Genomic DNA, 22,655 nt, shown 5'->3' with positions numbered 1-22,655 from the left:
AGAGTAGATGTCCTCCAGGAGGAATTGAATCTGTTAGCATCGGTCATGGGGGCCCCCTGTTTGGTTCAATCTGTCTCCGTTTGCATGCTGCCTTTTCCTTATGACCAACATTCTTCACTTGCTAACATGTCCCGTCAATTAGGGTATATGATTAATACCACCTGGAGCAGCAATTTTACGATGTTACTACAATGCTTACGAACTAGCATTTGGGTACTTAACAATACCAGGGCTCCAGTTGAAGTTTGGATTTCCAGCACCTGGTCCACAGTTAAAGAATGGGTCGCCATCAGTTGTTTGTTCATAATGGTACTATTGGGCCTCACCCTCAACGCCAAACAGATTAGAACCTTAGCACTCCGTCAGCAGCGTGCCAACCTGGTAATCCGACAGGCCATGCTAGCCACCTTACGATCTCACCCCAATAAGGAAGTATGGCTTAGCATGATGGAGTGGTAGTCAAAGACGGGTAAGCACCTGCGGGCAACCCTAGCGACCTAAGACAGAGGACAGGACATGCCTCCTGCATCCTTGATGACGGGTAAGCAGAGTATGCACCATGGGGCACCTAAGACAGGCACGTCTCCATGCCATTTATTATAATAAAGAAGGGGGAGATGTGGGGACCCATGGGTAGGCCTACCACGGGACCTCTGAGTTAAGGCTTGGCCTGGCAGCCTGTTGCGTTTGCTAAAGCGGATGTTTTTAGTTTCAGTTGGGACGGTGCTTTCCACCGGATGTAACTGACGAAGAGGGACTTTCCAAAAAGGGTACAGAGTGTTGTAAACAACAAGATGGCGCCGAGGACCACACGAAGAGCCTGCCCACCGCGTGACATCTCATTTGATTGGCCAAGGGGCGCATGAACGCCACGTGAACAGGCATCGGATGGGAGTGCTCCGTGCATGGACTTTAGCCCGCTTCCAGTTGGTTGGATTTTGTATATAAGTCGTACGCCGAGGAAGGAAGCTCTCTCTCTCTCTTTTCCTTCCTCCTTCCTTTCCCTCTACCTCTGTCGCTGTTATTTTCTTAATAAAAGTCTATGGAAGACCGATTAGCTGCGAGTAGCGTTGTTCCTTTGCGGGCAAGGGAGCGACACACATGAACCTCACAATGCACCTGTTTCTATCCCAAAATTGCACCTGTGAAGTGAAATCCCTGTGTCATCCCCTCTGAGTCATCACTGTCCTTGGGGCTGGCTTCTGAAAGAACCTGAGGAGGGACCCCATTTCCATGACTGTGTTGGGAGGGAAGACGTTCAGGGTTGGGATGACTGTCACTGGGCTCTTTGTGGCATGACATTATGACTTATTTACATACATTTAAATATGCTAATTGTGGAAGTCTCATTCTCTGTCCTCTACCTGGGGTGTTCTGAGCCCGTCAGTGGTGAGACTGTTGCAGATCCATTGAGGCAGCAAGTGGACAGCTAGCAGTCCATGTCCAGTACACAGTTCAGCTCCTAAAGAATGAGTTCAGGGCCTCCCAGTCCAGCTGGCTTATTTACTGGACAAAGTTACCAATGAATTTAAAAATTAGGTCAAACAAAGCACCAGAGTGGAAGTTCTTAAGCATGAAGGTTTGTTTTTCCAATTATCTAAAACCCAGGACAATCTACCCCAATTTTTACCTCTATTTGCCTGCAGAAATCCACTTGAAGCTCTCCTTTGGCCTGGACAGGCTTCTGTGAACTCTTCATGACCCTTCTATTGTCCTGTCATAGTCATATGGGATGGAAGGTAGAGACTGACTTAGAAGCTCTGCAAATAAACCTAAGGCCTCTTTGGTCACTTTGCTGGGAACCTGCTGTGTTCCAGGCAACATGTTCCAATACTGGGGACACAGCTGTGAAATGGTGAAAATCCCTCCAGGACTTTGTGTCTAAGAGCAATACAGGCAATACAAAGAAACATAGTAAGTGGTGATTATATTCTTGGAGTTGATATACACTAGCCATAAAATGCAGAAGCAGAGTAGGATAAGGGAATCAAGAACAGGAGGATTTGCAGTTTTAGGCAAAGCCCCCTGGTCTTGGACCTGTCTGGGATGGGAGCTCTCTTTCTCACTCTGTCTTCCAAGAAAAACTGTATGGGAGGCAGAGAGACAGTGAGAGATAAAGAGATTAATGCAGAGATTTTCAATCTGCTGATTCACTGCCCAAATACCCATAAGAACTTGGATTGAGATAGGCCAAACCCAGGAGCCAGGAACTTAGTCCAGGTCTCCCTCATGTGGCAGGGACCCAGGTACTTGACTCATCACCCACTGCCTGCCAGGGTATGCAATGGTAGGAAGCTGCATTGAAAACAGAGCAGGAACTCCAGGATGGGATATGAGCATCCAAAGTAGTGACTTAACTGCTATACCAAACACCAACCCTTCAAATAAAGACAATTTTTTACAAATTAAAATCAGTCTATTAAAGAGAGAAGGCATAGGTATTAGCAATAGGATATGACAACACAACATTTCTCAAAGAGTAGGAATATGAGATATATAAACAGTTGTTGAAATAAAAACATGCGCCAGTGCCATGGCTCACTTGGTTAATCCACCCCCTGTGGCTCCAGCATCCCATATTGGTGGTGGGTTCTAGTCCTAGTTGCTCCTCTTCCAGTCCAGCTCTTTGCTGTGGCCCAGGAGTGCAGTGGAGGATGGCCCAAGTCCTTGGACCCTGAACCCACATGGGAGACCAGGAGGAAGCACCTGGCTCCTGGCTTTGGATCGGCGCAGCATGCTGGCCGTAGCAGCCATTTGGGGGGTGAACCAATGGAAGGAAGACCTTTCTCTCTCTCTCTCACTGTCTAACTCTGTCAAAAAAAAAAAAAAACACAACAGAGGAAATAAAAAGCAAGACAAATATAGTTGAGGAAGAAATTGGCAAAGTGGAAGATAGTAGAAATGTACACACAAAGGAAATTAGAAAACAATTAAGAAAAGCTAAGAGAAGGAGCAAAAACAGACATGCTAGCATGTGAATAGGACTCCTAAAATGATGAACTTATAAAATGAAAAGAAGAAAATAGTTTAATTTGCAAATACAGAACGCCTTATAAAATACTGCCCATCAAACAGCACAAACCTGGAAACAATTTAACATCCACCAGCAGGTGAGATAACTGTGACTCAGCCATACAGAATTAAAAAGGAATACACCACACGCTTCACATGGCTGGGCCTCAAAAAAGAATTGGTGAGGGGCTGGTGTCGAGGTGTAACGGGTAAAGCCACCACCTGTGATGCTGGCATCCCATATGGGTGCCAGCTCAAGTCGTGGCTGCTCCACTTTCAATCCAGCTCCCTACTGATGCACCGGGAAAAGCAACGGAGGATGGCACAAATGTCTGGGCTGCTACATTCCTAGTCTGAGCCATTTTAGCCACTTGGGGAGCACACTAGTGGATGGAAGATCTACCTCTCTGTCTCCCCCTCTCTCTGTAATTCTTTTGGATTAAGAAAATATTTTTTTTAAATGGTGAAAGAACCTAGACACAAAAGAAGGTAGTGTGTGAATAGACTACTACTTAATTCTACACTTACTGGAACTTTGAAAACAAAACTTCTAACATTAGAGAAAGAAACAGAAAATGGTTTCCTAGAGTTTGTGGGTGGGTGAGGATTAATCATGGAGACATGAAGGAGCTCTTGAAAAGGTGGCAGTGTTCTCTGTTTTGATTATAATGGTGGTAACAAGGGTATAAACGTTCTTCCAAAAATCCTCAAACTGTAGCCTTTAGCTCATTTGGGGATAACATGTGGTGCGGCCAGATAAGCTACTGCTTGCAATACTGGTATCCCATATTGGTGTGCTGGTTCAAGTCCTGGCTGCCCTACTTCCAATCCAGCTCCCTGCTGATGCACCTGGGAAGGCCATGAAAAAATGGCCCAACTACTTGGGCCTCTGCCACCCATGTGGGAGATCAAGATGCACTTCCTGCCTCCTGGTTTTGGCCTGGCCCAGACCTGGCTCTTGCATTCATTGGGGAGTGAACCAGAGGATGGAAGAGCTCTCTTTCTCTACCTCTGCTCTACCAGACAAATAAATCAAATACATCTTAAAAAAAAAAAAAAAGCCTCATCAGTGGCATTTAAAGTCTGGATGAGATCACCAAGAGAATACAAAAGAAATGGGAACCTTGACATTAAGATGTAAGAGAAGTGAGGAAGCGGCCAAGGGGCCTGAAAGGAAACCAGAGGAAAACTGAAAGCCAAGTGAAGAAGCTGTTTCAAGGCAGAAATGATCCACTATCTACAACACTGCTGATAATGTCAAGAAGGAAACTAAGAATTGGCCACTGGATGAACAATGTCATCATCTGACCAGAAGATGGGCTTGGAGCAGCTTAAGAAAGTAGAGCCAGTAGGCACACACAACTCAAGATTTACTTTCTAAAGTGCAAAGAAATGACACAGGAGCTAGAAAATGTAGCTATCAAAAGGTTTATTTTGTTGTAGAAATACATTTCCATATTAATGGAAATACTCCAAAATAGAAAAATTGATGTAAAGTGTATTCAAAAAGTTCATGGAAAATGTGTATTATGAAATAATTATGTCCGGATTTCAAATTCTTTTAGCACCAAAAGAAACATATTTTATATGTACTTCACTGTGCAGTTCTTGAGGTCCTTCGTATACGAGATAAGGGACTTGCTGGAGCAGTGCACTGTTCACAGACAGGCACCAAGGGGAAGACAAAGACTGTGAGGCGTAAATAGAAGGGGGATGGATTGGAGGCATCTGCTGATTGCTTCTGTTTTCTCAGGAGGAAAATCATCTGCTGGGGCTGAATATGCGGGAAGGGTCAGTCAAGAGATTGTTGGAATCTGGGTACCAAACAGCCAACTAGCTCAGGAAGAGATACTTGAAACAGATGGTGAAGGGATTTGTCACTCGTGTAATTATCCCAGGGACAACAGGATGACTGGCTATGGGAGAGTGGCAGACAAAACTACCAGCAGAGAGGTTAAAAAACCTTGAGATCCAAATTCCAGAAGATGATCTGCAGACACTGGAATCAGGAAATATGGTGGGGGATGGTCTTAAATACCATAAGGCAGGAGCAGAAATCTCTTGAGATATGCAGATGAGTGACCCATCAATAGAAGACTGCAGCTAGGAAAAGCAGTGAGTGATCACCTGGTGTCTTCTGAGTTACAGCCTAGTTTTACAGAGGGGAAAGAGAAGACTGGAAACCGTGAGAGTGGGAGAGAAGTAGTCACCCTTGAGAGACAATGTACATAGGGGACACGCACCAACAGGGTGAAGGGAAGCTTCTGATGATGGTGTAACAGGGCCCAGCAGATGCCTTCAGTTAGGGAAGAGCGGAAGATGGGATCAAAAACCAGGGGTGGTGTTGTGAAGGAACAGGTTAAGCTGCCACTTGGGATGCCTACATCCCTCATCAAGAGTGCCTGGGAGGCTGGCGCCGCGGCTCAATAAGCTAATCCTCCACCTAGCGGCGCAGGCACACTGGGTTCTAGTCCTGGTCGGGGTGCCAGATTCTGTCCCGGTTGCCCCTCTTCCAGGCCAGCTCTCTGCTGTGGCCAGGGAGTGCAGTGGAGGATGGCCCAAGTCCTTGGGCCCTGCACCCCATGGGAGATCAGGAGAAGCACCTGGCTCCTGCCATTGGATCAGTGTGGTGCGCCGGCCGCAGTGCGCCAGCCGTGGCAGCCATCGGAGGGTGAACCAACGGCAAAAGGAAGACCTTTCTCTCTGTCTCTCTCACTGTCCACTCTGTCAAAAAAAAATAAAAATTAAAAAAAAGAGTGCCTGGGATCAAGTCCTTGTTTCTCTTCCTATCCAGCTTCCGGCTAAGGTGACTGGAAGGCAGCAAAGGGCCCAAGCACTTGGGTTCCAGCCACACTGCAAATGTTCTGATGTGGGTGTTCCTGATTCATGGCCTTAGCCTGGTCCAGTCCCAGCTGTTGCAGGCATTTAGGGAGCGAATCAATGGATGGAAGATCTCTCTATCACTTTGCCTTTCAAATAAATAAAAACTTAGAAACAAAAAAGGAAACTGAACCATACACAGGTTAGAATTAGGCAGACTAAGGGCACCTGGGAATCCTGGACATAATGGAACACTGAGATTAGTCTTGATGTTTATTGTTACATAAGGCTGTATGTGATAGGAGGTAGGGAATCCTTCAGAAAGAAAAAATGGTCTGGAACTTTCACTAAACATGTGAGTTAAGCCACAGGAGTTCCTTTTAGAGAATTAATATATATATATATATATATATATATATATATATATATATAGAGAGAGAGAGAGAGAGAGAGAGAGAGAGAGAGAGAGAGAATGTGTGTGTGTGTGTGTTATGGACATATAAAGTTTGGGGGTGGGTGACTGGCCTAGCTTAGAAGCTCACTGTGGCTTGGAATGCCTCCATTCCATAGTGCAGTACCTCGTTTCAAGTCTTGGTTCTGCTCTTGACTCTAGTTTCCTGCTTCTGCAAACACTGGAAAGTAGCAGATGATGGCTCAAATCTTCATCATGGTCATCCACATGAGAGACCCAGATTAAGTCCAGGTTGCTGTCTGTGGCCTGGCCTGGCCCTGGCAGTTGTCAACATTTGGTGAGTGAACCAGTAGATGGGAGCTCTGCCTCTTTCAAATAAATAAGTAACCAAAAAGTTTTAATAAGCTTGGTAATAAGAAGTTGCCAGGATGCTGTGGAATATTGCATACGAACTATCAAATCTGTTGGAGTCTCTAAAACTGAGAATATAGATTCACTATAGATATTAGATAATAATATTCCTATTATGTTAGCAGTATGATTCCAGATATATCATGCTTTTTCTTACAAATATATATGATTTTTTGTATACTAAGAAGCCAAGAGCTTTATTGATGTAGCAGTCACTTTACGACAAACCCAAGAGCCCGCCTTCTCTGGGAGGATGAGATATCTGTACAAACTCTTGGGTTTTATCCACTTTAAAACAAGCTATCTCCAAACCATCCCTCCCTCACTCTAAACAGGCAGTGCACAGGTACACCTGACCAGTGCTGGCCAGCCCCTCTCATAGAGATCATATTAACTCTATTCTCTCCACTAATCCCATGAGAAACCCAGAAAAACATTAATTCACTCCTGCAACATCTATTGGGTGACCACTAATACATTCAGCTCTGAAGTTATGAATCAAGTGTTACATAGCTCAGTGAGTTCAAGCTACAGTAGCCAGACAGTAAACATTAGTCTCCCCATGGCTCCAGTATGCAACCATTTCTCAACCACTGGTGAGTCATAGATCTTGAGAAATTAGATGAGCCTTATATTCATCCAATATCCTGAAGGCTATCCAGGAAGAATCCTTGCCCCCTAAATACAGCCCTGCTTTAGGAATATTTTGTGAACCAGAGAGAAGCCACCCAAGTTCTCTGTGGCTTCACTCCTCTCTTGTGAATACTCAGAGAGACTTCCTAACTCTAGGGGATGGACTAGTGATGGACTCCATTTCCTTCTGAATCCTTCTTCCTATCAAATAATCTGTCTACCTGGTGAAAATAATTATAAACACTGAATTCAAGGGAGACTTTCAGAAAGGGTAGTCTCACACATAGCAGTGTCTGTGTAAAAGAATACACAGCCTTGCCCATGGCTTCATGGAGAAGCATTCTAAACCTGTCGAGTGGTATTCTTCAGGTTTGCCAAAATCTCCAGTAATTGTCCTGGCCCTGATGCCCTATAATTCTAAGTTGTGGGCAATGAAATTCCAGGAAACCAGGACCCAATGTCCAATTCAGGCTTTTTCATATTCCACTGGAATCTCAGCTCTTATGTTTCCAGAAATCCTTCATCAGACAGGAACCAGGTAACTTTATTTCTCAGTGCTTAGGATTTTCTTGATTTTTATTACCAAATGTCTACTATAGGAACACTAAACAAAAGGGGAAAACACATTAAGGGAAAATATCACTGGACAAGAAGCATAACACAGCAGTTTTAAAAAATTAACTCTGGAGTCAAACGATCATAGCTCCATTCCTCACTAGCTGTATCCCTGGTTTCCCCCTTTGTAAAATTGGGACAATAACAGTACCTATCTCATTGAGTTAAGGCTAATATTTGAAAGCATTTAAAACAAAGCCTAACATATGATAAACACTATATGTATTTGTAAAACTTCAGAAAAAAATCTTAACTTGGTTAATTTCTTCATGGATCTTTCAGATCTTCATACACATACATTTTTATAGCAGATATGCTTTTTACAATTCTGCATCCTTTTTACACCTTCATGTTATGTATATTGAAGCAGTGTCCATAATTATAATTTATAGTGATTGCCTAAAACAAATTACAAACTAATTAACCAATGATGCAGTAATGCATAAATAATGGGCACTGACACACTGGGTTATTAAGTATCATCTGTTGTTCCAACAAAATCAGTCTCATATGCCTATGTAACAACTTTTCCACCATTGGTGATCTCAGTTACTTACTAATCTTTTCTAAAGGAGGTTAATCTTGATCAACAGTAAATACCCCATTCCATACTATACTACATTTTTTCTTAAATTCAAACTTAGTATCCCATATCCTACTCTGTAAAGGGCACTCAGACCCTTACTTTATAATAGCAAAATCTGTATTTCTATCATTATGCACAAAATGTTATTGTAAAGCTTTCCACCCTATACTCCAGCTTAACAAAAAAAAAGTCTATTTCTAGTTAAAACACTATTCTCAGCATGTTTTTCCCTTAACAATACACACTGATCTACAAATAGGTGAAAGCTCTTGCTAAAACATGCCTTTTTCGCCAGTCATGTGCCTCAACTATAGATTCCTGGTAGGCCATAGGGGAGTTTAGAATTTTGGTCATCATTATTTTATGTTGAGTAAGGACCACATACCTGCCGAAAGCTTTTCCCTAATCTTATCACTCATAAGGCTTCTTCTAAGATATTTTCTACTGAGTAACAAGGGGACAAGTCTTACTAAAAACTCTTAATGAAAAATTTCTCTTCTTCATTATATTTATGAGGTTTTTTTCCCAACGTGTTAATCAAATGTACAATAAAGAAAAACCTTTCCTCAATTCAATTCAGTTTTTCTTCATTGTGATTTCTCTGGTGTTGAAGCAGGGCTGAGTGACCACTAAAGGCTTTTCCACATTCATTGCATATAAAGCGTTTCTCGCCACTATGCATTCTCTGATGAATAATGAGGGAAGAATTCTTACAGAAAGCTTTCTCACAATGGTTGCATTTGTAGGGTTTTTCTCCAGTATGGTTTCTCAGGTGCACGATAAGGGAAGAACTCTCATTAAATGCTTTCCCACATTCATTACACCTGTATGGTTTCTCTCCAGTATGAGTTCTCCGGTGTGCAATAAGATGAGAGCTACAGTTAAAGGATCTTTCACATTGATTACATTTATAGGGTTTCTCACCAGTGTGAATTCTCCGATGAGCAACAAGGTGGCAGCTCTGACTGAAAGACTTCCCACATTTATTGCATTCATAAGGCTTTTCTCCAGTATGAGTTCTTTGATGCCTGACAAGGTGAGCCATCTGGCTGCAAGATTTTCCACATTTATTACATTCATAGGGCTTAATTCCAGAATGAATGATTTCATGTTTAGTAAGGGCTGAGCGTTCTCTAAATGCTTTGCCACATTCCTGACAGTTATAGGGTTTTTCTCCTGTGTGAGTTCTCTGATGGGCAATAAGATGGGAGCTCCAGCTGAATGATTTGCCACATTCAGTACATTTATATGGTTTTGCTCCAGAGTGAGTTCTTTCATGTTTACTAAGGGCCGAGTAATCCCTAAAAGCTTTTTCACACTCATCACATTTGAAGGGCTTCTCTCCAGTATGCATTCTCATATGGGCAATGAGATGAGAGCTCCAGCTGAAAGATTTCCCACATTCAGTACACTCAAAAGGTTTCTCTCCAGTATGAGTTCTCTGATGTCCAATAAGATGAGAATTCCAATTGAAAGATTTCCCACATTCATTACATACATAAGGTTTTTCTCCTGTATGAATTCTCTTGTGTACAATAAGATGAGAATTCCAGCTGAAGGCTTTTCCACATTTATTACATTCATAAGGTTTTATTCCAGTGTGAGTCCGTTCATGTTTAGTCAGGGCTGAACGATTCCTAAAAACCTTTCCACATTTATCACATTCATAGGGTTTCTCTCCAGTATGAGTTTTCTTATGTTGAATAAGGTATGAGCTCCAGATGAAAGATGTCCCACATTCATTATATTCATAGGGTTTCTCAGAACTATACGTGCTTGTATGTTGAGTAAGGAATGAGTCATACCCAAAGACTTTTTCCCATTCATTGTATGCATATGCTTTCTCTATAGTACCAATTTTTTGATGTTCCATGAAGGATGAGAAGTAAAAGATATTCTCATATGCTTTGTAATCATACTGGTTTTCTCCAACATGAAATCTTGGATGTTCACTAAATGGTGGGCTCTGGTTAAAAATTTGATGGCATTCCTTATATTGATAAAGTTTCTCTCCTGTGTGCATCCCTTTATGCTCACCAAAATGTATTACATGATTGAAAGATTTAACAGCATCAGTACATTTGAAAAGATTATCTGCAGCTTGCATTCCTGTAGTGTGAACAGGTTGAATGGACTGGCAGAAGGCTTTGTCATAATTATTTTCACAGGTAACCTTATCTGCATACAGTACGGCTGAGTTACATTTCCAGCTTTCAGCACGTGTTTCAGGCTTATAGAAATGTTCTATATGGGAAACTCTCTGTGAAGGACCAAAGTTTAAGTTCTGGCTGTACTCTGTCCCAAGTTCACAGAAATCAGAGCCTCTTTGAGATAGCACTTGCTTTTGCATGAAGAACATTTGCCTCATAGCCGTACTCTGGTTCATTTGGTACATTTCTAATTGGTCTTTACAGCCTAAAACTTCTACCCTGGAGAACCAAGGATCATCCCATATGTATTTTTCCAACCTCATGTCATGGGGTTTTTCCTCCTCAAATATGCTTTGTATTGGGACCAATGCTTTGCTTTCAAGATTTTTCTTCCATTCTGAAATACAGAAAAAAGCAATGAAAACAGAGGAAAGATGTTTCAGAACAGAGTGGGAATAGTGAGATTTACTGTCCATATTGTTTAAAAGGCAGATGCATATTTGTTTTCAAGAACCTAATCAGAATATAAAGTGAAGAAGAGTTAATAATTGTGTACTGAAAGCTAATAAAATCACTTAAGAGTAGTTTCCTATGAAAAGGTCACAAAATGGGTACGCAGAAAGGAGTTAGCTCTATAGGACTGAGTTGTTTAAACTTTGCACATAACTAAGAAAGCCTGTTTCATAACTGGCCCTTGGCCAATTCCTGGGAATTTAGATACTGGCATTTCTACTTTTGAATGTACTGCATGCTCAAGGCCTTGAAGCTCTGTACAAATTATTTCTCCAGATAATTTGTGCATTGTGTAATGCATTTACAGTGAGCATCTGCTTTTTCTCTGGAGGTTAGAATTTCAGTGATTGAGTTCAATCTCACAGACACTGTGTGTCTACTTGATCAACCATCAATAAACAGCCTGGATTCTGCAGCTCAGGCAAGTTTCCTAATAAAAAATGCTTCACGTATGTTGTCCCAACTCTGCTGGGGAAAGTTAATGTGCCTATGCAACTCAACTGGGAACAACTCCCAGAAGCTTACACCCAGTTTCCTCGGGACTTAGCCCCATCCATCTTTACCTTTTGCTGGTGCTGATTTGTATCCTTTCACTATAATAAACCATAACTCCAAGTATAATGACTTTTCGGTCCTAGTGAGTTCTTCTACTGAAACTAGGGGTGGTCGTAGGAAACCACTGATAAAAATGAAAAGAATAAAATAAAATAAAATGACCAGCTGAGAAAATGTAGAATGACCATGCAGACCCTTAGTAAGGAATGTGTAAATTATTGGCATCATAATTGACTTCTATGTTATACTGTCCTTCTTGCTCCCCTATCTTGACACCTGCCAAAGAAAGCAGCGAGTAGAGTTAGGAAAAAGTAAGGTTTCTTGAAACCTTGTGAGGTTTCAAGCCAGGATGTTATCTATGATAAATGCTATCACATTTACTATTCCATAGAGTCTAGCAAATGAGAAAGATTCACCAAACCAAAAGGCAAACATCATCATGGTTTAAGGATACCCCTAAAGTGACATTTCTTCTAGCCACTTAAGAATCATTTGTGGAGCAATGATACAAGAGAGGGATTAGAATGAAACATAGGGGGCCGGCGCCGCGGCTCACTAGGCTAATCCTCCGCCTTGCAGCGCCGGCACACCGGGTTCTAGTCCTGGTCGGGGCGCTGGATTCTGTCCCGGTTGCCCCTCTTCCAGGCCAGTTCTCTGCTGTGGCCAGGGAGTGCAGTGGAGGATGGTCCAAGTGCTTGGGCCCTGCACCCCATGGGAGACCAGGATAAGTACCTGGCTCCTGCCATCAGAGCAGCGCGGTGCGCCAGCCGCAGTGCGCTGGCCGCGACGGCCATTGGAGGGTGAACCAAAGGCAAGGGAAGACTTTTCTCTCTGTCTCTCTCTCACTGTCCACTCTGCCTGTCAAAAAAAAAAAAAAGAATGAAACATAGGATGAAACAGGACAGTGATAGCCTGATAATCTATATATATATTATTTGAGAAAGAGAGAGCACTCCCATCCACTGATTCACTCCCCAAAGGCCCACAACAGCTGGGGGTGGAGGACGGCAATGCTGGGAATCAAGAACTCAATTCACATCTCCCAGGTGGCTGGTAGCAACCCAACTTGAGCCATCACCACTGCCTGCTTGTGTTCACACCAGCAAGAAATTGGCATCAGGAGCCAGAGCTGGGCATCAAGCCAAGAACCCCAACATGAGATGTGGGCGGGCATCCTTAACAGCATCGTGGCCACTGGGCCAAACAACTGCCTTCAATATCTACATTTAATTACTGGCTCTGTCACCATCCTTTGTGGACTTTTCTGATGATTAAATGGATCTGTGAATATAGAAAAAATTCCTGGTAAATTGAACAGATGGGAGCCACCTGTCATCATCGTCAAGGTACGTCCTGCAACAACAGAGTCTATATTAGTTTCCTACTTCTATATTAGTTTCCTACTGATGTTGTAACAAACTGTCACAAATTTATTGGCTTAAAATAATACAAATGTGTTGTGTTTTAGTTCCATAAGTTAGAAGTCCAAAACAGATTTCACTGTGCTAAAACAGAGCTGCTACCACAGTGGAGCATCCTCCTGAATCTTCTGTATCTGCCTGTGCCTGCCTTTCTAGGCTTACAGCTCCTTCCTCCATCTACAAATCACATCACTTCAACCTCTGTCATCATATCTCCTCCCTCTGCCTGACTCTCCTTCCTCACCCTATGATCACATTTTGAACCCACCCAGATAACCCAGGATAATCTCCCCATCTAAAGGTCCTTTATTGGCTGGCGCCATGGCTCGCTAGGCTAATCCTCCACCTGTGGTGCCGGTACTCCAGGTTCTAGTCCCGGTTGGGGTGCCGGATTCTGTCCCGGTTGCTCCTCTTCCAGTCCAGCTCTCTGCTGTGGCCTGGGAGTGCAGTGGAGGATGGCCCAAGTGCTTGGGCCCTGCACCCGCATGGAAGACCAGGAGGAAGCACCTGGCTCCTGGCTTCGGATCAGTGCAGCGTGCCGGCCGTGGCAGTCATTTTGGGGGTGAACCAACGGAAGGAAGACCTTTCTCTCTGTCTCTCTCTGTCTCACTAACTCTGCCTGTCAAAAAAAAAAAAAAAAAGCTAACTATAAAAGAATCCGGTGATGAAGGACAATCAATCAGCATGAACAATACACATGAAATACCACTAAGACATGTGGGGTATGGACGCTAAGGGGGTGGGAGATAAGAAAGAGGAGACCAGCACTGACACAAAGAAGCAACTGCAGATGGTTCACACAGGACAAACATAAGCTGAGGCTTCAAGCACAGCTTAGATGTAGGACCGACTGCTGCCTCAGAATGAGCATGACACCCATGATGCCACTGCCTGTAAGAAGGACAGGAAGGGTTCCAGCTGAGTAAACCACAGGAGCTGTTCAAGAAATGATCAAAATAAAGAAAAAATGAGAAGGTCTTAACTCTGGTTGTTTCCTTAAACAACAACTGGATTCACTGTAAATTTACTGACAAGGACCTCATAATGAAAGATTTCAGGAGATAAATCAAAAAAAACCTGAGGTGGCTAACAAGAAACAAAAATTACTAAAAAGAACAACATAAAAGAAGTAATAATTTTCTCATCAACTTAACTGGATTCTTATGAGGAAGGGGCCAGCTTGACTTAGGGTGAAACTGATGGAAGCTGAATGACACTACCAAAATTCCAGAGTAACAATACTAGGAGTCAGAAGAGGGATTATTGAGGGCCAGCATTGTGGCACAGCAGGTTAAGCTGCTGCCTGTGATGCTGGCATTGCATATGTGTACCAGTTGCAGTCCCAGCTGCTCCACTTACAATCCAGCTTCCTGCTAATGTCCCGGAGAAAGCAGAGGAAGATGGTCCAAGTCTTTGGGCCCCAGCACTCACATGGGAGATGCAGATGGAGTTCCAGGCTCCTGGCTTCAGCCCCGACCATTGTGGCCATTTGGGGAGTGATATGGACCAGTGACTGGAAGACCTACCACCCCCTCTCTCCTTTCCTCCCTCCCTCCAACTTTGCCTTTCAAATAAATAAATAAATCTTTAAAAATAAATAGGAGAGAGATTACTTCTTGGAGAGAAGAAAGGGTCAAGAGGACTTCTCAGTCTCCAGCTTAGGTTCTTGCAGAAGGCTAGCATAAAAGACACACAGCAGGAAGAGGAGATAAGTTTCCTTATTCTGTCTACTGAGATCAGGAAGCAGCTGACATGCTCTGTAAAATGGTAGCTATGCAAGGATGGAGGGCCCAGGAGAGTAACTGAGAATGGTCAGCACTGAGCGTAAGAGAAGGAAAGCTGGTGGGACTCACAGGCCCTCGGAGGATCCACAGGCCCTCAGAGGATCCACAGGCCCTCGGAGGATCCACAGGCCCTCGGAGGACTCAAAGGCCCTCGGAGGATCCACAGGCCCTTGGAGGACTCACAGGCCCTTAGAGGATCCACAGGCCCTTGGAGGACTCACAGGCCCTCAGAGGATCCACAGGCCCTCGGAGGATCCACAGGCCCTCAGAGGACTCACAGGCCCTCGGAGGATCCACAGGCCCTCAGAGGACTCACAGGCCCTCGGAGGATCCACAGGCCCTCAGAGGACTCACAGGCCCTCGGAGGATCCACAGGCCCTCGGAGGATCCACAGGCCCTCAGAGGACTCACAGGCCCTCGGAGGATCCACAGGCCCTCAGAGGACTCACAGGCCCTCGGAGGATCCACAGGCCCTCGGAGGATCCACAGGCCCTCGGAGGATCCACAGGCCCTCAGAGGATCCACAGGCCCTCAGAGGACTCGAAGACCTTCGGAGGACTCACAGGCCCTCGGAGGATCCACAGGCCCTCGGAGGATCCACAGGCCCTCGGAGGATCCACAGGCCCTCAGAGGACTCGAAGACCTTCGGAGGACTCACAGGCCCTCGGAGGATCCACAGGCCCTCAGAGGACTCGAAGACCTTCGGAGGACTCACAGGCCCTCGGAGGATCCACAGGCCCTCGGAGGATCCACAGGCCCTCAGAGGACTCACAGGCCCTCGGAGGATCCACAGGCCCTCGGAGGATCCACAGGCCCTCGGAGGACTCACAGGCCCTCGGAGGATCCACAGGCCCTCAGAGGACTCACAGGCCCTCGGAGGATCCACAGGCCCTCGGAGGACTCACAGGCCCTCGGAGGACTCACAGGCCCTCGGAGGATCCACAGGCCCTCAGAGGGATCCACAGGCCCTCGGAGGACTCACAGGCCCTTAGAGGATCCACAGGCCCTCAGAGGATCCACAGGCCCTCAGAGGACTCACAGGCCCTCGGAGGATCCACAGGCCCTCGGAGGATCCACAGGCCCTTGGAGGACTCACAGGCCCTCAGAGGATCCACAGGCCCTCAGAGGACTCACAGCCCTTAGAGGAACACGTCAGATCTAGATAGGGGGCAACTGCTGAGCTTATTCAGAAAAGCCACTGCACTAGAGTAGGAGAAGAAATGTCCAATCTTTGGACTCAAGAGGAGGCTGTGGTACACTGTTCAAAAACAACGGGGTAGTGTCGAGGTACAGAGAGTTAAGCCACGGCTTGGGACACCCACATCCCAGACTGCAGTGTCTGGTTTGAGTCCTGACAACTCCATGCTTCTGATCGAGCTTTCTGCTAATGCACATGGATGGCATCCAGTGTTGGCCCACCCACCCAGGTGTGACACTCAGATGGAGTTCCTAGCTCCTGGCTTCAGCCTGGCGTAGCCCCAACTGTTGTGGGTATTTGGAGGAGTAAACCAGAGGATGGAAGATATCTCCTCCACCCACTCCCAACCTCGTGTGTCTGTGTGTTGGGGTGGCAGTTTTCCTATCTCTTTGTCACTTTGCCTTTCAAACAAATAAATCTTACACAACACCAAGATGGGGTGTGGGTTTAGCTTAACAGCTGGGACGTCCCTGTCTTGTACTGGGACAACAGCATTTGATGCATGCCTCTAGCTTTTGACTAGATTCCTGATAGTGCCAACTCTGGGAACCAGCAGTGATGGTTCAGGTAATAGAGTTCCTGCCACCCACGTGGGACACCTGGATTGGGTTCATGACTCCCAGCTTCTGCCTGTCCCAGACCCAACTACTGTAGGTATTTGAGGGGTGAACTGGCAAGTGGAAGTGTTCTCCTTTGTTCGCTCACTTGCACATGTGCATTCCCCCCATGTTCCCTTTCAAATAATGTTTTTTAAAAAATTTTGATACAGTGTGTACAGTATTCTGCTGCAAAAATGCAGCAGAATTCCTATAGGACTATAGTTGTATAAAATAGAAATTACTAAAAATGATTATCAGTGAAAATGGCAAAGTAAGAACTTTAATAATTTCTCCTCTCTGTAAAAACAACTAATAAGCTGAGGAAAACTGTCAGAATAAATCATCCAAAGCCTTGCAGCAACCAGGAAGCATTTACCAAGAGAAGTGACTGAATTTCATTAAGAAGAGTGAGTTCTGTGACCTTTAGTAACTTACCAATATTCCATCCTTGGCTTTTCTCTGTTTTGCCTGATTTGACTAGTGCTAAAATCTGTTAAGAAATACTTGTCAAACATTTACAAGCAATGTTTTTAAGTCACTATCACCCGAGGCAATGGCAGAGAGCTAGGGTTAACAAAATGCTAACCAAAAAGATGAAAAGCAGCAGCTTAGGATAAGGGCTTTTAAAATCTCCAACTTAGAAGACCACAGGCACACACATCACAATTAAACTGGCCAAAGCCAAAGCGAATCCTGAAAGCAGCAGAAGAGAAGCAACTCGTAATATCTGACAAGGGATCTTCAGAAAGATTCCTCCTAAGAACAATGGATGTCAGAAGGGAAGAAACTGTCAACCAAGAATTCCACATCCAACAAAATTATCCTTCAAAAATGAAGGCTGAATCAAGAGACTCACTAGCAAATCTGTCCTATTTCATGCTAAGAAGAGTCCCTTAGGCTGCAATGAAAGAACACTAAACAGTAACTCAAAATACAGAACATCCTCCTCACCCCCACCAGACATCTCAGAAGTATCCTGAGAGTCAGTGACACCTAACTTGTAAATGTGGCAACAACAACAAGGCTTATACACAAAACAAGATGTTAAAACGGGGCAACACTGATTTATGTACCATTTCTGAGAATTATCAACTTCAGTGGTGGGAGTGGGGAGACAGACTAGCCACAGTGCTTCTTCCACAGCCCTGATCACGTGTCCTCTGCCCAGTGACAACTGCCACCATTCGGTTTTAGCCCTGTAAAACCAGCCCCTGCTGCTTGAAAAGGCTTTCACCAATCCTGGGAAATAAAACCTAACAAAGGATCTCCCGCATGCATAAAAAGGGAGGGCGGAGGTTCCTAAGTGGTTCCCAGGAAGACTGTGACCTTCTGAGCTCTCAGCGGGGAGGGACTGTGCACTGGGCTACATATGCTGTGTTCCTGCCATCCTGGGTATGCCTACTCACCAGTTACCCTTCCTTGTTGAATAAAGCCTCACTTTTTGCTGACTTCTTGTGTCAGGGTCCACCCTTTGGTGGGTAAGGTGGTCTCTGCTGGGCTTACTTCCTGCAGCTACTAATTCCAGCCTCCTTCTAATGTGGACCCCCAGATTCATTTCCTAGCTCCTGGTTTCCATCTGGCCCAGTCCTGGCTATTACAGGCACTTGGGGAGTAAACCAGCAGATGGGAGACCTCTGTCTCTCTCCCTCTGCCTTTCAAATAAAAAATAAATTAAAAAAATTAAAATAAGACAGCTATATAAGACAGCAATTATAATTCTCTGTTGATGGACACACACATAAAAATGCAATTTGTGACAATAACAGATACAAAAGGGTAGGACAGAACTATAAAGAAGCAGTTTTGTATACTATCAAAACTAAATTGATACTGTGGCGCAGTGAGTTAAGCTGCTGCCTGTAATGCGTGTATCTCTGATGCCCATTCAAGTCTGTGATGCTCCACTGGTGACCCAGCTCCCTGCTATGGCCTGGAAAAGCAGTGGAAGACGGCCCAAGTGCTTGGGGCCCTGTTGTTTAAGATTTTAGGGTTTGAAGAAGATAAGGAGGCAGCCATTAAAAGCAGGAAAGACTTTTACTGAGGATGGAACAGCATGGAAGAGGGTAAGTGAGGCTCCTGCTCAGACAGCGAGTAGGGGTCTGAGAAGAGATTCATCCCTCCAGGCAGTGGGCCACAGCCTACTTATGCTATCTGTTGGGAGGGGGCCATCCAGAAATGAGAGACCCATGCCCACTGTGATAAGGTGAGTCTGAGTGGGCAGAAGAGCCCTGATTTACAATGTATGAATTCGTCAGTTTGGTATGTCCAGGGCAAGTGGGCAGCTTTAAGAGCCAGAGCTGCAGAACTGCAGTCCATAAAATACTATCCTGACACCCTCAGGGTCATTCATTAAAAAAAAAAAAAAAAAAAAAAAAAAAAAAAGATTTATTTGAAAGGCAGATTTAGAGAGAGAGAAAGAGAAATCTTCCATCTGCTGTTTCATTCTCCAGATGGCCTTAACAACCAGAGTTCCCACATGGGTGCAGGGACTCAAGCACTTGGGCCATCTTGCTCTGCTTTCCTAGGGAGCTGTTTTAAAAGCAGAGCAGCTCGGACTCAAACTTTTGCCCACATAGGATGCCAGTGCCACAGTGGCGGCCTTACCCACTATGCATAGCACCAGCCTCAGAGTTATTCTTAATTGGGTCTTAGTTTGCCAGGTGTGAAGTTAACTATTTGTGTTCCAAGAGCCTAGCAAGTCCTAGCACTACCCATATGGGAGACCCAGGGTTCCAAGCTCCTGGTTTTGACCTGGCCCAGCCTGGGTTGTTGGGGCCATTTGGGGAGTAAACCAAAGAATGGAAAAAAAAAAATCTCTCTCTCCCCCTCTCTGTAACTCTGCCTTTCAAATAAATGATCTTTGAAAATAAAGAAAAAAATAAGTTATCAAGTAAAAAATTAGATACTTTAAAAAAACTAAATTGGTACTAATCCAAACAAGATCACTGTAAGATGTTAATCGCAATCTCCAGGACAACAACTAAAAATAAATGTATAATTGGGGCTGGCGCTATGGCACAGTGGGTAAAGCCACCACCTGCAGTGCCAGCATCCCATATGGGCAGCAGTTCAAGTCCCAGCTGCTCCTCTCCCAATCCAGCTCTCTGCTATGGCCCGAGTCCTTGGGCCCCTGCACCCACCTGGAAGTCCCAGAAGAAGCTCCTGGCTCCTGGCTTCAGCCTGGCTCAGCTTCGGCCATTGCAGCCATTTGGGGAGTGAACCAGCAGATGGAAGACTTCCCTCTCTCCCTCTACCTCTCTGTAACTTTGCCTTTCAAATAAATTAATACATTTTTTTAAAAAATAAATAAATCTTAAAAGGAAAGTGATTTCCTGTGTGTTTGCCTCTGTGTGTTGCTGTGCATTTGTGTTTCAGGGGTAAGAACAATGTGGAAAAGAGGGGATACATATGAGATTTTACAGTGTACACATTTCATGTAGCTTTGAGTTTTCTGAACCATGTGACTACATTACCTATATCTAAAAACCCTCTTTCCCTTGCCTATTACTTTTTTAAACAAGCATCTGTGGCCATACTCTAAAATTTGACAATAAATAAAAATTTTAATGTAGGTAAATGAGTAAAAATGCATCTTAGACAAAGGGATAGCAGAGAATATGAAAGCCATAAAGAAAGCAGAAGACGAGGGAAACTACAGCATACAAAAACTATTATTATTATTATTTTTTTTTTTGACAGGCAGAGTGGACAGTGAGAGAGAGAGACAGAGAGAAAGGTCTTCCTTTGCCGTTGGTTCACCCTCCAATGGCCACCGCGCTGCGCGGCCGGTGCACCATGCTGATCCAAAGCCAGGAGCCAGGTGCTTCTCCTGGTCTCCCATGGGGTGCAGGGCCCAAGGACTTGGGCCATCCTCCACTACACTCCCAGGCCACAGCAGAGAGCTGTCCTGGAAGAGGGGCAACCAGGACAGAATCCGGAGCCCTGACCGGGACTAGAACCCGTGTGCCGGCGCCGCTAGGTGGAGGATTAGCCTATTGAGCCACAGCACCAGCCTATACAAAAACTATTATCTTATTAATAACAGCAAGGAAGTCAACACAAGGAGAAAAAAAAGCCCATTGAGGTAATTCTTTTTTTTTTTTTTTTTTTTTTGACAGGCAGAGTGGACAGTGAGAGAGAGAGACAGAGAGAAAGGTCTTCCTTTGCCGTTGGTTCACCCTCCAATGGGCACCACGGCCTGTGCGCTGCGGCCGGCGCACCGTGCTGACCCGATGGCAGGAGCCAGGAGCCAGGTGCTTCCTCCTGGTCTCCCATGGGGTGCAGGGCCCAAGCACCTGGGCCATCCTCCACTGCACTCCCTGGCCACAGCAGAGAGCTGGCCTGGAAGAGGGGCAACCAGGACAGAATCCGGCGCCCCAACCGGGACAAGAACCCGGTGTGCTGGCGCCGCTAGGCGGAGGATTAGCCTAGTGAGCCGCGGCGCCGGCCCATTGAGGTAATTCTGAATGGAAGAAATTCTTTGCTCACACCAGGGCCTGCCCTTACCTGGACAAGTGCTTTGAGGGTATGCTTGCTCCACTGACCATGGCTCCTCTCCTTGTTCCAACAGCGAGATGACCTCAGGCTTGGTGATCTGATTCCCTACACATGAAGGAAAAACGTGGGACTTGTGTAAAGCTTTGGGGGAAGCCAAACAAAGCTTCTCCTGCCTATTCCTCCCTGTGACTTCTCAGTGGGGCAGACTAAGATCAGTTCCTCCCACTTCAAGCTTCCTAAACATTAGGAACTTGATCCCTGATCCTCAGGGCTCAAGATCATCTCACACTAAGAGAAGCAATGACTTGATCAGCTCTCATCCTGACTGTCAAGGAACAGCTTACCATTTTAATCTTTTCAGTATTTTCTTTGTCTATTTAACACCATTGGATGAACTCTTTACATAACACAGAATTATTCCTAGGTGCTTAAATCCAATTGAAAATTGATCCCTGTTAAAAATAAAAGTGGGAATAAGAGAGGCAGGAGATGTACAGTTTGGCACATGTTCCCTCCGACCTACCCCTAAGGGTAAAGCTAAAAATTTGCCATGGGACTCCAAATCCCATTAAGTTGGCAGGTACCGATGCCATCTTACTAGTTAATGTGATCAGTTTAAGTTCATAACTGATCATAAACTGTCAAAGGGATCACACAAATAAGACCAAGTATGTGCTAATAATAATTGATAGAATTAAAAAGGAGAGAACAATCCAACATGGGAAGCAGGACACACAGAATGACAAATGCCCTAAATAGCACTCTGGCCTCAGAATCAGCCCTTAAGGCATTTGGATCTGGCTAAAAAGCCCATGAGAGTATTTCAGGCATGGAAAGCCAAGACATCGTGGCAAAAACTGACCTACATGAAAGATCTCTGTGAATGAGATCCCGGTGGAAAGAACAGGCCATCAAAGAAGGAGGTACCCTTCTCTGAAGGGAGGAGAGCGCCTCCACTTTGATCACGGCCCTGTTTAAATAATGTCGGAGTTTGTGGACTCAAGAGGCTTCCATAGCCTTGGCAGCTTATGACAAGAGCCTTGGATAATCACTGATGTCATAAATAAGAGTGTCAATTGTTAAATCAACAACTGGAGTCACTATGTACTTGCTCTCCATGTAGGACCTCTGTCCTTAATGTGTTGTAGTGTGAGAATTAACGGTACAACCAGTCTTCAAACGGTACTTTACACTTTGTGTGTCTGTGTGGGTGCAAACTGTTGAAATCTTTACTTAGTATAGAGTTGATCTTCTGTATATAAAGATAATTAAAAATGAATCTCAATGAAGAATGGGATGGGAGGGGAGTAGGAAGTGGGATTGTTTGGGGTGGGAGGGCAGGTATAGCGGGAAGAACTGCTATAATCCAAAAATTGTACTTATGAAATTTATATTTATTAAATAAAAGCTTTCTATTAAAAATAAAGCATCTAAAGCTAAATAAATAAA

At 44.7% G+C, this 22,655-nt stretch overlaps 1 protein-coding gene across 13 annotated transcripts in view; it reads right to left on the bottom strand.

The window, feature by feature from the left end:
• The window catches only part of ZNF606 (zinc finger protein 606), a 61,013-nt gene that overhangs the window by 25,793 nt on the left and 12,565 nt on the right, over positions 1-22,655 (bottom strand). For 5 of the 13 annotated variants that reach the window (XM_051835252.3, XM_051835253.3, XM_008248999.5 and 2 more), the window contains 2 exons: positions 21,216-21,311; positions 7,832-11,036 (listed from right to left, as the gene is read on the bottom strand). In XM_051835252.3, coding sequence (XP_051691212.2) covers positions 9,061-11,036; positions 21,216-21,311 — 2,072 coding nt within the window. In that variant the 3' untranslated portion in view covers positions 7,832-9,060. Of the gene's footprint in view, positions 1-7,831; positions 11,037-21,215; positions 21,312-22,655 lie in introns of those variants that run through there. The other 8 variants (XR_016225091.1, XR_016225090.1, XR_016225089.1 and 5 more) reach the window with 3 other exon arrangements.

Source organism: Oryctolagus cuniculus, chromosome 18 (genome assembly GCF_051225735.1).
Source record: "Oryctolagus cuniculus isolate XC-2025 breed Fujian yellow rabbit chromosome 18, ASM5122573v1, whole genome shotgun sequence".
In the NCBI taxonomy this organism is placed as follows: Eukaryota; Metazoa; Chordata; class Mammalia; order Lagomorpha; family Leporidae; genus Oryctolagus; species Oryctolagus cuniculus.
Note: the sequence above shows the minus strand (reverse complement) of the source record. Positions and strands in the feature narration are given on the sequence as shown.